Source organism: Cimex lectularius, unplaced genomic scaffold, assembly GCF_000648675.2.
Source record: "Cimex lectularius strain Harlan isolate CLEC.00 unplaced genomic scaffold, Clec_2.1 scaffold93, whole genome shotgun sequence".
NCBI classification, from domain to species: Eukaryota; Metazoa; Arthropoda; class Insecta; order Hemiptera; family Cimicidae; genus Cimex; species Cimex lectularius.
In genome coordinates, this window is record NW_019392669.1 from 912,641 (window position 1) to 925,042 (window position 12,402).

Here is a 12,402-nt window from a genome sequence, read left to right on the forward strand (position 1 = left end):
TGTAATAAAATTATAACTTACTTGACAGACTTTTACTTTATCCTCAATAAAAAAAAAGTCAATCTTTCCAAATGACTGTAAAATTAATATTATTTTTAACATATTATTACACTAATATATTCCAAATATTACCACTTATAAAATCCAATTTGATAAATTATTAAGTAAAAAATATAAGCTAACAAACCTCAACATCACAATAACTATCAATTACTGACATGTAAAAACACTTACCCACTATTGTTAAACCACAACATCCACCATGGGGATCATTAATCACCAAACAAACCTTAAGATTAATTAAAGTGCTCACATGCGATCGCTTAGATTTTATTTCTCAAAATATTGATTTGGTCATTAAAACGATTGGGTCAGCGCAGGGTTCACTCTCGTTCAATATATCACGTTTTATACTGTTCACCACCTCAAGGCATTTAATAAAGCCAAGTTCGCTAGTGTAATCAAGGCAGTCATTGTCGAATTTCATGTTTGTTATTTTGCAGGTGAAAACCGTGAAACCGTTAATTTCAATTATGAGCCTGTCGAAAAGGTCGATCGGCAAGAGGAAAACTTTGACACCAATCTCGGTCTGAACTTTTTCTATAAAACAAAAAATTAATTTACCACTGATGCAAATAAAATATAATAACAAATAATATATCCAGGATATATTGGAAACCATAAAAGCTATTATTGAGAATCAGAAACATCATTGAACAATTTCAAAATAAGCATATTTTGTCCATCAAGCATCAGTGGATGTTACGTCATTGGATGGAATTTTACCATACTGATGAATTTTGTTGTGCAGGATGAGGAGAGGGGCCGTATCTCTTCATGGCAGCCTGGCTGAGACAGGCCTGGAACCACTTAAGATCACCGGGACTTGTCAAGTGGATATGGGAAGAGTAAAGTGTAATTTCTTACTTCCATCATATTTTTCAACATTTATTTTGTACTAAGTAAGCCAAAAATACAAATTAATTTTCAAAAATTTCAATTTTTTGAGACAAACCAGGCAGACCAACAAACAATAGTTACAAGTATAAAATCGTGAATAAACCACATGATGTTCCAACAAGGATAACTTTGTTCTTTTAATCTGTTTGAAATTTTCTTATTTCATTGGTTTCTTCTATTTGTATATATTCTATCTAAATTAATGCTTGTTGTTAGCAGTCAGCACATGATTGTTTATATTTGGTTATTTTTTCTCTATTGGTCAATGTTTGGCTCATTGTTGTTGTAGGTTGTCTGCCAAAAACTAATCAAATATGAACAATCATCAATTCAGTATGAACATTGCTCAGCTGATTCCTACCAACCAGGTTAAATTTTGCAATACACCAAAAGATGTCCAAAAGAGAGAAACTAAATAAATATGGGCAATCATCAACTCAACATGAACATTGCTCAGCTGATTACTACCAACAAGGTTAAATTTTGCAATAAGCCAAAAGATGTCCAAAAGAGAGAAACCAAATAAATATGGACAATCAACTCAACATGAACATTGCTCGCTGATTACTACCAACCAGGTTAAATTTTGCAATAAGCCAAAAGATGTCCAAAAGAGAGAAACCAAATAAATATGGACAATCAACAGATAATTTTATAATATAATATTTATAATAATAAATTTATAATATAATAACCTTTAATCACCCATATGATCATGTGTTACCTACATCCTGCTTGACAAAATGACTGGCTGACTTTAACTGAGAGTAGCAATGAATCTATAGATATTCTGGTGGTCAAAATCAAAATATGTCCAACCGAAAGGAATGAACCAAATATGAACAAAACTATGTCCAGTAAAAAGAAAAGAAAGAGATGTCCAATGGAAAGAAATGTAAAAACAATAATAATAATAATCAATGAGCATAAATTTGGCAATGACCCAGATGGGAAACGGCAAGAAAAGACAATGGTTGAACTTCTACCAAAAATGGTGGGCAATTATCAAGCATAAGTGTTGCAATGATACAAAAGAAGTTCACTGAAAACTACCATCAAGCACGGACTAGAAGAAATAAACAACCTTCTCCTGACAGCCAACAAGCATAACTTTGCCAATGGACAAAAAATTGGCCAAAAGAAATCAATCAAATATAAACTATCTCTAACTACCATGTTATGAACAATCAAAACATGAAAAGCTACTTTTTAACAAGTTTTGCTCTTTATTCTGCTATATTATGTTTGATGTTATGTTATATCTGGCCAACTCTAACATACCTGGCAATGTGTCAGCCATTGCACAGTAGACCAATATTGGTCGCAGTGCACAAGTTTGTAAAGAAAACTCCCTGCAGTCTATCAAAAAAAAATAAACATTTACAACAAATCTAAAGATGTAAATATGAACAATCATGGCATAAAACTGAAATCACAAGCATAATCTTGTTCTTTCATTGCTTGTAATATTTAACTAGCTGATTCCATCTTAGACTGAAAGTAGTAATACATAAAACAGAAAAAAAATTGAAAATTTTTTATCTGGCTAGAACAGCAAAAATTTGGCGATGAACAAAAATATTTCCAATGAGGGAAGACATAGCAAAGGTAACAAATTTCAGCTAACTAGTAACAACTGTCTTAACTTTGGCAATGAAGCAAAAAATATACAACATGGGAAAAAATACCGAATGTAACAATCTTCATCTAACTATTATCAATTGTCATAACTTCTGTAATGAACCAAAAAATTAGCATAGGAAGACCTACCAAAGGCAACTTATCTTCAGCTAACTACTACCAACCGTCTTTACTTAGGCAATGAACCAAAAGATGTCCAACATAGGAAGATGTATCAAAGGTATCAATCTTTTGCAAACTACTATCACCTGCCTTGACTTTGACAATGAACAAAAAGATCAACATGGGAAGAAATATCAAACGTAAAACATTTCATCTAATTACTATCAGCTGTCGTAACTTGGCAATGAACTAAAAGATGTTCAACATAGGAAGATCTACAAAAGGTAACAATCTTCAGCAAACTACTATCAACTGTCTTCAGTTTCACAATGAACAAAAATATCAACATGAGAAGACTTACTAAAAGTAGTTTACCTTCAGCTCACTACTATCAATGGCCATAACATTTGCAATGAACCGAAAAGTGTTCAATTCAGGAAGATCTACCAAATGTAACAATCTTCTGCTAACGACCAAAAAAATATCAATGTGGGAAGATCTACCAAAGTTAACTATCTTCAGCAACTATCAACTATAGTAACATTGGCAATGAACCAAAAAATGTCCAATATACAAAAACCTACCAAAGGTAACAATCTTCACATAATCAACTATCAACTGTATTGACTTTATCAATGAACCAAAAAAAGATGTCCAACATAGGATGATCTACCAAAAGTATCTAAGTAAGTAGTTATCTTCAGCAACAAGCAACTATTGTAACGTTGGCAATAAACAAAAAAATGTCCAATACACAAAGACCTACCAAAGGTAACAATCTTCACATAATCAACTATCAACTGTATTGACTTTATCAATGAACCAAAAAAAGATGTCCAACATAGGATGATCTACCAAAAGTAACTATCTTCAGCAACAATCAACTATTAACATTGGCAATGAACCAACAGATGTCCTGCAAAATGACAAATCATGAATAAACATCTTTAACTTATTGACTGCTGGCACAACAGAGCTTTGTGATCATCATGTTGATGTATACTCAATGAAAACAGTTCAAGATCCTCCAGGTGTAGGTTTTTAGAAGGAAATGATTCTTAAAAAGGCACGTGGGTTTAAAAGTGTTAAAACTCTTACTCGCCAGTCCTAAAATCCTGTTTTTCCTGTGTGCTATCAGACCTCTGAATTCGTACGGGCCGTATTTGAAGACGAACATCTTCGATGCCATTATCCTGATGAAGCGTTCCTTCAAGATTTCGGCCTCCGTCTCATCGTTGACCAGGCCGAGGAAGTCCCACGTGGCAGGAGGGTCGATGTGCCGCTTCCCGTGTTTTTTGCCATTTTCTCTTTGATCTTCCGTGCTGGTCATCCCGCTTTCGAATTGCAGCGCGCAGGTCGGCCGCCTTCGACCGTGGCCCGTCGCTAGAAGCTGTCAGGTGGTTGTCGTCGCTTCGTTCCGCGTTAACCTTTCGACGAAAAGCCTCGGATTTATGTCGGACTAATGTCGAGCGGCTGATTTTCGACGGATTTTTCGAGCCGAGACAATGAGGAACTAAATGGGACGAAACTAGGTAAAGGACAAGGCGTCTACAATTTCAACAATCATACCACATAATACAATATGTTTGTAAAAAATTAACAATCCACACCAATGCCTATTTATTTAAAAATACTTGTTTTTACTCTTGTTTTTTTAAACATTATTTAAAAGTTTCAGGCTTTCAAGAGTTTTAACTAGTGACAATGGAAGAAAGGATAATAGACGAGACTTTCAACCAAACAAGGTATCTGAATTTCATTTTTTAAATTTACAAAACTAACATATGTCCTATTTGTTTAACAATCCATTTCATTTTAGACCCCTTCTTCACCAAACAAAGTGTCTTTCAGTGATTAAAAAATCAAAATTAACAAGAGAAAAAGTGTTTGACAGTAAACAAGATAAGACACTGATAAGAACTCAGTGTAAACATACACAGCAAAAAAAACTTGTTACACAGAATAATAAACAAACTTCTTATTCATTTATATAAATAAGCAACAAAATTGTTAAATAAATAGAAACAAAGAAAAACATAATAACAAGCAATATTTATAAATATATTTTTTTTCAATATTTTATTATAATCTTTAATTTCTGATACGTGTAATTTGCTGATACATAGATTTACAGCTATTTACATATTTGTATTGAGGGGAGCAAATTATATTATTTTTCTACTTCATTTCATTAAGTACAGGGTGCTTGATTACTTGTAAATAACATAAGGTTCGTCAGGTACACCTCAATCCTACAAGTACAAGACTCAACGCTTTATTTTTTTGTGCAGAGGCTCTCTCAACACGACACACAAGAATGACACATCAACACAGAAAACAAGCACTTTGAACCCTGAAGATGATCTCAATAAAGATCAAAATGTTGGCACGATAAAGAAAATGTTTTTCTGAACCTACGTCACACCAGACCGCATCCCATGATCTCCAAATAAACTTCTTTTTTAATTATCTATAGTTTCCATCATAAATCTACTCATAGCTCTTTAACTATTCATTTATGGGAGAAAAAAAATTGAAAAGAGCATTTAATTTCCTTTAAGAAGCACCCTTCTAGAATTTTCAATTTATTTTTTGGTTAAAAAAAAGCTACTAAATCTTTCAAAAACTGACAAATTTAAAATTTGTAAAAAAAATTTGCAACCTTGTTGTAAAGATTGAAGGTAGAGCTTGGCAAATTTCATGACTTCTTCATTTCTTGTTTTTCTTATGTTATGATGTTCTTATGTTCTTGTTTTTATGTTCTTCTTATGATATGTTATGATGTTCTTGTTCTTATGAACTTTATGTTACTTACAAGTAGTCAATCACTCTGTACTTAATGAAGTGAAGCAGAAGAATAATATTTGCTCCCCTCAATGCAAATATGTAAATAGTTGTAAATTTATGTATCAGCAAATTACATGTTGTATCATGACTTTTTTTAATTACTTTGAACAAAATGCAGGAATTTTTTGCTAAATGGGAAAAAGTGGCGACAGTATGAAAAAAAAGGAATGGGATTAATCTAGTAATTAACTTTTTGTCCTGGGTAAAATTTATTTCCCAACTTTAACTTAATAAAAAAACATTCAAAAAAAGAACCCAACTTTCCGAAAAAAGCAAAAGAAAAAGTCAGTGTAAAATCAAAAAAAAAAATATTAAAAAAATAATAATAATAAAAAATAAAAAGACAGTAAACATAATGAACGACCAAAGCTGAAAAATCGGGCAAAATATTCATACTAAATGTAGACAAAAAAATAACAGAAGTTGAAAAATCCAATTTTAAAAAGGCAACAAAAAAATCCATGAAAAAATCAAACAAAACTAATAAAAAAAGAGACAATAAACATAGCGAACAACCAAAGCAGAAAAATTGAACAAAATATTCACATTAAACACAGACAAAAGAAAAAGAAAGAACAACAGTACAGAAGTTGTAAAACAGAATTTTAAGCTTAATAAAAAGCACACACAAAATAATCAATGTAAAAATCAAACAAAACTCATAAATTATAGATGATAAACATAGTGAATAACCAAAGCAAAAAATTGGACAAAATATTATCACTAAACAGACAAAAGAAAAAATAACAACAAAAGTTGTAAAACACAACTTTACCTTAATAAAAAGCACACAAAAAAAAAAAAAATCAAGCAAAACTCATAAAAAGGAAACATCAAATATAGTGTCAACAAAAAATTAACATAACAAAAGTTGTAAAACCCAACTTTACTAAAAAAGCAAAAAAAATTCAATTAAAAACAAACAAAACTAATAAAAATGAGACAATAAACGTAGTGAACCACCAAAGCAAAAAACTCAGACAAAATATTCACACTAAATGTGGACAAAAGAGTAACATAACAAGTTGAAAAACGCAACTTCAACTTAATAAAAAAAGCACAAAATGACTAGCTGATTAGATTCTGAAAAGAAATTTTTGACATCTTATCCACAACACCTATAGTTATTTGGATGTTAGGCCATCTTCAAATAACAAAATAGGGAAAATGATAATGTTAAGATCAAAAATTAATGGTTGTTTGGTCATTTTTGATAATTGTCATCTGTCTTGTCCTCACTGCTTTCTTGGTTTGTAAGACAGAACTGACTTAACTCCAGTTGATCGCTTTACAAACCTCAAGGTGCCATCTCACAAAAGGAGCTATAGATAAGCAAGGGCATTAATAATTTATTATTTTTATATGGCAGTTACATCTTTGACAAGAGTTCTTTTGCACTAATGATAAAGATATCCTGTAATATATCATTTAATTGACTTCATATGTCTTCTTAGAAATTATTGATGATCATTGTTCCTGGTTTTACAAGAATTTTTGTAAATAAACAATTATAGTCATACATGTAATATTCTTGTTTTAGAACTCGCCCAGTCGAAACATCATGGCTTCCGAGGCGATACCTAGTCGCCCTTCTGTCTTTCTTCGGCTTTGCAAATATTTACGCAATGCGGGTCAATTTGAGTGTAGCGATTGTCGTTATGAAGGACAAGAGAATTTCATATCTACCAAATGGAACGAAAATTGTTGAGGTTTGACCTCTGATGGGTCAAAATTGGTCAAAATCTAATTGACTTTTTTTTTTCCAGCCTCCTGAGTTTGATTGGGACAGTGGAATAGATGGAGTAATCCTTAGTTCTTTTTTTTACGGCTACATCCTGACGCAAATTATAGGAGGTTGGTTGGCCTGCAGGTACGGCGGTAAAAACCTGTTCGGCATCGGCGTCGGCGTCACTGCACTTTTGACACTTCTAACTCCATTCTTTGCCAGGACGAGTGTATATCTTTTAGTGTTCGGCAGGATTGTCGAAGGATTATTTGAAGTAAATAGATTGTTCTATTATCTTCCGTAAATGTATTTCTAACTCTATGTGAACGTGGACGACTTTCTAGGGAATAACATTTCCTAGTATGCATGGGGTTTGGTCCAAATGGTCACCCCCAGAGGAACGGAGTCGTTTAGTTGCTATATCGTATTCAGGTTGTTACTTCGGCACCGTTGCCGCTCTTCCCCTTTGTGGAGCTTTAGCCGAACGTCTTGGATGGCCATCCATATTTTATGTTTTCGGCAAGTCTGTTTTTACTAATTGTCACTGATCCTTCTAGGATATTTTCATTTTGATTTAACAAATTTAGCATGATACTAAACCATAAGAAGTGGGTATGCACAACACCATTTCTATTTGTTTAATTGTGTCCATTGTTGCATGTTTTGTACTTAACCTCATTTTCTTGCTTTTATCGCCATGCATGTAATACTTTTTTTTAAGTTATGCAAAAATATATTTGTTGGGGTTGAAGGGTTGGCGGTTATGGCTTGTGTTATTTTCTGGTGGTATTTTCAGTTTTAAGCATGTTAGTGTTTATTTTTTTATTTATTTATTTTTTTTTAAATAATTTATGGTAAAGTATCGAATGGTAAATTGAGCTCATTTTAAATATAGGCGCCATTGGATGCCTTTGGACTGTCATCTGGCTGCTTGTCGTCAGCGAAACGCCAGGATCGGACAAAAGGATCAGCGATACAGAAAAAGAGTATATTGAAGATTCTTTGAACTCGAACACCAAAGTGGTAGTAAAATTTCAAATTAATTATTCTTGAATGAAAATCTCCCAAATGTAAAAGACTGATTTGAATGCTCTTTTTTTAATCTGTTTATTATCGATTTTTATAAAGGATTTATTTTACAAGGTTGATATGTGAAATTTGCATTTGACCATGGTTAAGCCATTAGGTGCCAACTAATCCATGATTTAAGACTACGCACCCTCGAGGCCACGACTGATCATGTATTCTTTTTATTCTTAAACCTGAAGAATACTTTTTCCAATCCCAGACTTCTGCTGAAATTTGTCCATCAAAACCTTTAAAATCAATCAAGCAATTTTCTCTTATATAGGCTTCTTTTACAGGCAGTTTCAATTTTAGTATTATTCTTTTCATGTCAGAATAAAATCTCAGACTACTTACAATAATCAGTTCTGGGACCTCAGCATCTAAAGAAGAAAAAACTTGAATTTTAAAATTTATTTGAAATAACATAGTTACAAGCAGGTCTCTTGACGTAATGAACCCGGAACCCGCTGATCCACCGCCAATGTTGGCAAAAAAATAACGTTCCAATAAGAAGCTGGTCTTAATGCAGCACAATTTTGAACATATGAAAAACATGAATTACAACACCATTAATATTATCTTGATAAATATTGTAAGAAAATAATTTTAAATTGGTGATTCATTTATCTGAATTAAATGCCTTAGATAATTAAGGTTTAAGTCTTTCAGGGGTATCAGTGGCCACAACGGTTGAGGCATTTACACGGTGCTCATCACCGTAAAGGTCTCGGGTTTGAATCCAGCAGCCCTGCATTCGAACCCTGTATACTTACTCATACATACTTTAAAAAATTTTTCTCAAAAACACCAACTCCCCAAGGGATCATATACCCTTGTAAAAGAAATTAAATAACAATTAACCACATTTGTTCACTTTATGAGGCCTAATTAAATTATTAGAAATAAAAATTCATTAAATACTTTACTCTCTTGAAAAGTGTGGAAATCCATATTCACCAATTTAATATAGTGCCAATGATTTGTACTCCCTCAGGAAAAGTAGGAGCGATTTAAAAAAAAAAAAAAAAAACTGACATGGTGAAATTTTAAAAATTAATTAACTATCTAAATCATACTAATTCACAGTTTTACTATTGATAAATAGATAATATAAAAAAAATAGATAAACTTTTTGTTACAGAAATTGAATGTTCCCTGGAAAGAAATTTTCAAATCTTGGCCAGTTTGGGCTATAGTTATAGCGCATACCACTGAAAACTGGGGCTTTTACACCCTTCTCACAGGCCTGCCGACATATATGGATGGTAAAAAAGAACCTCAAGATTAATTTGACCTGGACATTGAGCGTTTTTCCTATTGCAGATGTGTTTGGATACAGCTTTCTCAGGGCCGGAATCCTCGCTGCCCTGCCGTATTTGGCTATGGGTATAATCGTCCAGACAAGTGGCTTCATGGCCGACTGGTTCAGATCCACCGGCAATTTGACTACGATGCAAGTTCGCAAGATGTTTACATGCACCGGTTTTTTAACCAGGTCGATATTTCTTATAGCGACAGCACATTCGACGACTCCCGTGTCAATTATCACTTGTCTGACTGTCGCCGTCGGCTTTGGAGGACTGGCTTTTGCTGGATTTAGGTAATATTAAATTATCTTCAAAACTCACTTACTTTTATGAAAGTCATGAGATTTAAATTTTGATTTATTATTATAGTGTGAACCACCTGGACATTGCGCCTCAGTATGCAAGCATTCTTATGGGAATATCAAATACAGCCGCCACTCTACCTGGTATTTTAAGCCCAATAGTGACTGGATATGTCGTTCAGAAAGGAGTAAGAGTTTTATATCATATTATATTATTAAAAATTATAATTTTTTATTGTTATTTGTAGACTGTTGAAGAATGGCATTCGATTCTTTATTTTTCGGCCATTGTATACGTCATCGGTGCTGCATTTTACGCTCTCCTTGCATCTGGCAAAGTCCAGTCCTGGGCTTTGATCGGCCAGGAACAGGTCTTCCTATCTGACAACGAGCAGTCCCAAACATCGACAGAAGATCTAATCCCCGTCCCTGCCCCGCGTTACCAGTCCGTTCATTGAAATGCATAATCGTATAAATAAACTAAAACATTTCCAAAGACATATTTTACGTGTATTTTAAAAAAAGTGTATTTTGTTATTTATCATTTCTTGAATTGTATGCCGGTTTATTAAAGAACCCAGTTGTAAGAACACAAGGAGAACATAGGATAGAGGAAATAAAAAACGACTGAAAAAATTTAGATTTTTTTATGTTTTGTGATATACAAAATAAAATTACTTGCATTAGCATTTGGCTGTAAAAACTATGAACCACTTTTTAATAATAGTTAAGACAATTTAAATATTTCGTCTTATTAATTATTTGAAGTTTAAAAAAAAATTGTTGTATGATACCCCATCCCAAAGGAAACGTTAATAGGTCAAAATTATAATATATTTAAAACACAAACAGTATTATTTGTCAGATCTCGTTTATTTATTAAAGAAAAATACCCACCCTGAAGCCGAAAATCAAGGTAGTTCGTCTTCCAAACCATACATAACCAAATTATTTATTTAGATTAATTTATAATATTTTTAAATGTAAAATACGATAATTTGGTGTTATATATAGATGTGCTGGGAGAAAACAAGAAATACCAGGTTATTTGTGATTTTACAAGTGTTGGGCCACATTTGTGTGTAACCGTTAAACTTGACATATCTACATTTATGTACGGGCTGTCGCTCCAAATAATTATCGATGTTTAATGTTTGAAAATTATATTATATAATTAAATGTTTGCCTTTGTGTGGCTTTAAAAATAATGGACATGCAAGGTACTTTAACTTTTCAGTATTCTTTTTAATTAGAGGAAGTATATATTTTTATTTTCATGTTATTTTACATATTTTATTATATTAGGAGATTTTTTTTAAAGCAATTTTAATTGCTAACATTGTTATTACTTATATAAAAGAACAAAAAGAGTGCAATATATTAACCTTCCTTTATAATATATATAAATATTTTTATATTTTATTATAAAATATAATAATTAAGTTATTCTATTTGATTTTTCCAAGATGGATAATGGCCTGTTTATAAAACAATACGGCTTAAAATATCAAATCATCTTCGAGTAGGCTTGCCACATGTACATGGCAAATAAATATATGTGTCACCTATAAAAAAAATATCAATATACGCATTTAAAACCAAAAGTCGTATTTATTACAACCCTGACATTGTGAAATTTAAAACTACAAATAGTTATGTTTTGGGGTGTCGGTGGTTAAGGTTTAATTAAGGACGTTGACTCCCGGGTTTTAGAAATCAAGCAGTCTGAATTTGAACCCATACTTATAAATGGGCACCAGCACCCTGAGCATCATATAACCTCATAGTTGAAATACCAAAAATACAAAAAAAAATAGGTATAATTTATAAAATAATAACTGCTGCATTGCTACCAAATATATGATCGTACGTTGATCAATTCATGGTGAATAAATCACAATACAAATCTGCAATTACATCCATACCTCAATTTTAACTATTTATTGTTTATCTCAGACTGCCCTCAAACTGAAGCCATACTGCTCTAGTGACTTCCTGGACAAATCACAGGCATTTGTTAGGGTATGGCACCCGAGGCTTCTGTAGAAGCTCAAGATCATCCTACTATCACCTTATACTAAAATCATGCCTTATAGTCTCTTCAAAACTGTCCAAAACACTTCTTTCAACTCCATTTTCATGATTCCCACAGGGTAGCATTCTTGCTCCCCTCCTATTTACACGGCTGTTCTACCTACTCACCCTAACATTTTTATTTTTACCATTGCTGATGACCAGAGACCGGTTTTTTATGCAGTAAAGATGGTCAAAATGTGCAGTTGAAAGCCCAGAAATATGCAATAATATGTAGTATTAATACGTTAAAATATGCAATGGATAGGCAGTAAACCAATTTTTTTTTTTTTTTAATCATAGTAACTTTAAACAGAAATATAGATAATTAAACGAAATAGATATTAAAACTTTAAAACTAAAAATAATTAAAATT

The 12,402-nt window shown here is 32.4% G+C and overlaps 2 protein-coding genes across 3 annotated transcripts; one reads left to right on the forward strand and one right to left on the reverse strand.

Moving 5' to 3' along the window:
* Positions 1 to 314: 314 nt before the first annotated feature.
* LOC112126338 lies at positions 315 to 4,355 on the reverse strand. The gene is made up of 2 exons (XM_024225242.1): positions 3,802 to 4,355; positions 315 to 600 (listed from the first exon to the last, which is right to left on the reverse strand). Exons 1-2 carry the CDS (start codon positions 4,031 to 4,033, stop codon positions 338 to 340), a joined length of 495 nt encoding a protein of 164 aa, XP_024081010.1. The 5' UTR covers positions 4,034 to 4,355; the 3' UTR covers positions 315 to 337.
* On the forward strand, positions 3,904 to 10,451 carry LOC106672132 (sialin-like). Of its 2 annotated transcripts, none has more exons than XM_014403309.2 (10): positions 3,904 to 4,235; positions 4,376 to 4,448; positions 7,091 to 7,259; positions 7,317 to 7,550; positions 7,621 to 7,795; positions 8,172 to 8,299; positions 9,486 to 9,609; positions 9,668 to 9,944; positions 10,021 to 10,141; positions 10,202 to 10,451. In XM_014403309.2, exons 2-10 carry the CDS (start codon positions 4,408 to 4,410, stop codon positions 10,409 to 10,411), a joined length of 1,479 nt encoding a protein of 492 aa, XP_014258795.1. In that variant the 5' UTR covers positions 3,904 to 4,235; positions 4,376 to 4,407; the 3' UTR covers positions 10,412 to 10,451. The 2 variants fall into 2 exon arrangements, with proteins under 2 accessions (XP_014258795.1, XP_014258796.1); XM_014403310.2 differs by having other exon boundaries at positions 4,144 to 4,235; positions 4,382 to 4,448.
* The last annotated feature ends 1,951 nt before the right edge of the window (positions 10,452 to 12,402 follow it).

What these genes read in the sequence shown, in the direction of transcription:
- LOC106672132 (XM_014403309.2), top strand. Translation starts at nt 4,408, where the DNA reads ATGGAAGAAAGGATAATAGACGAGACTTTCAACCAAACAAG. An exon ending in CCTGCCGACATATATGGATG is followed by an intron (nt 9,610 to 9,667) that starts GTAAAAAAGAAC and finishes TTCCTATTGCAG; the next exon opens with ATGTGTTTGGATACAGCTTT. An exon ending in GATATGTCGTTCAGAAAGGA is followed by an intron (nt 10,142 to 10,201) that starts GTAAGAGTTTTA and finishes TGTTATTTGTAG; the next exon opens with ACTGTTGAAGAATGGCATTC.
- LOC112126338 (XM_024225242.1), bottom strand. Translation starts at nt 4,033, where the DNA reads ATGACCAGCACGGAAGATCAAAGAGAAAATGGCAAAAAACACGGGAAG. An exon ending in CAGGATTTTAGGACTGGCGA is followed by an intron (nt 601 to 3,801) that starts GTAAGAGTTTTA and finishes TTTGTTTTATAG; the next exon opens with AAAAAGTTCAGACCGAGATT.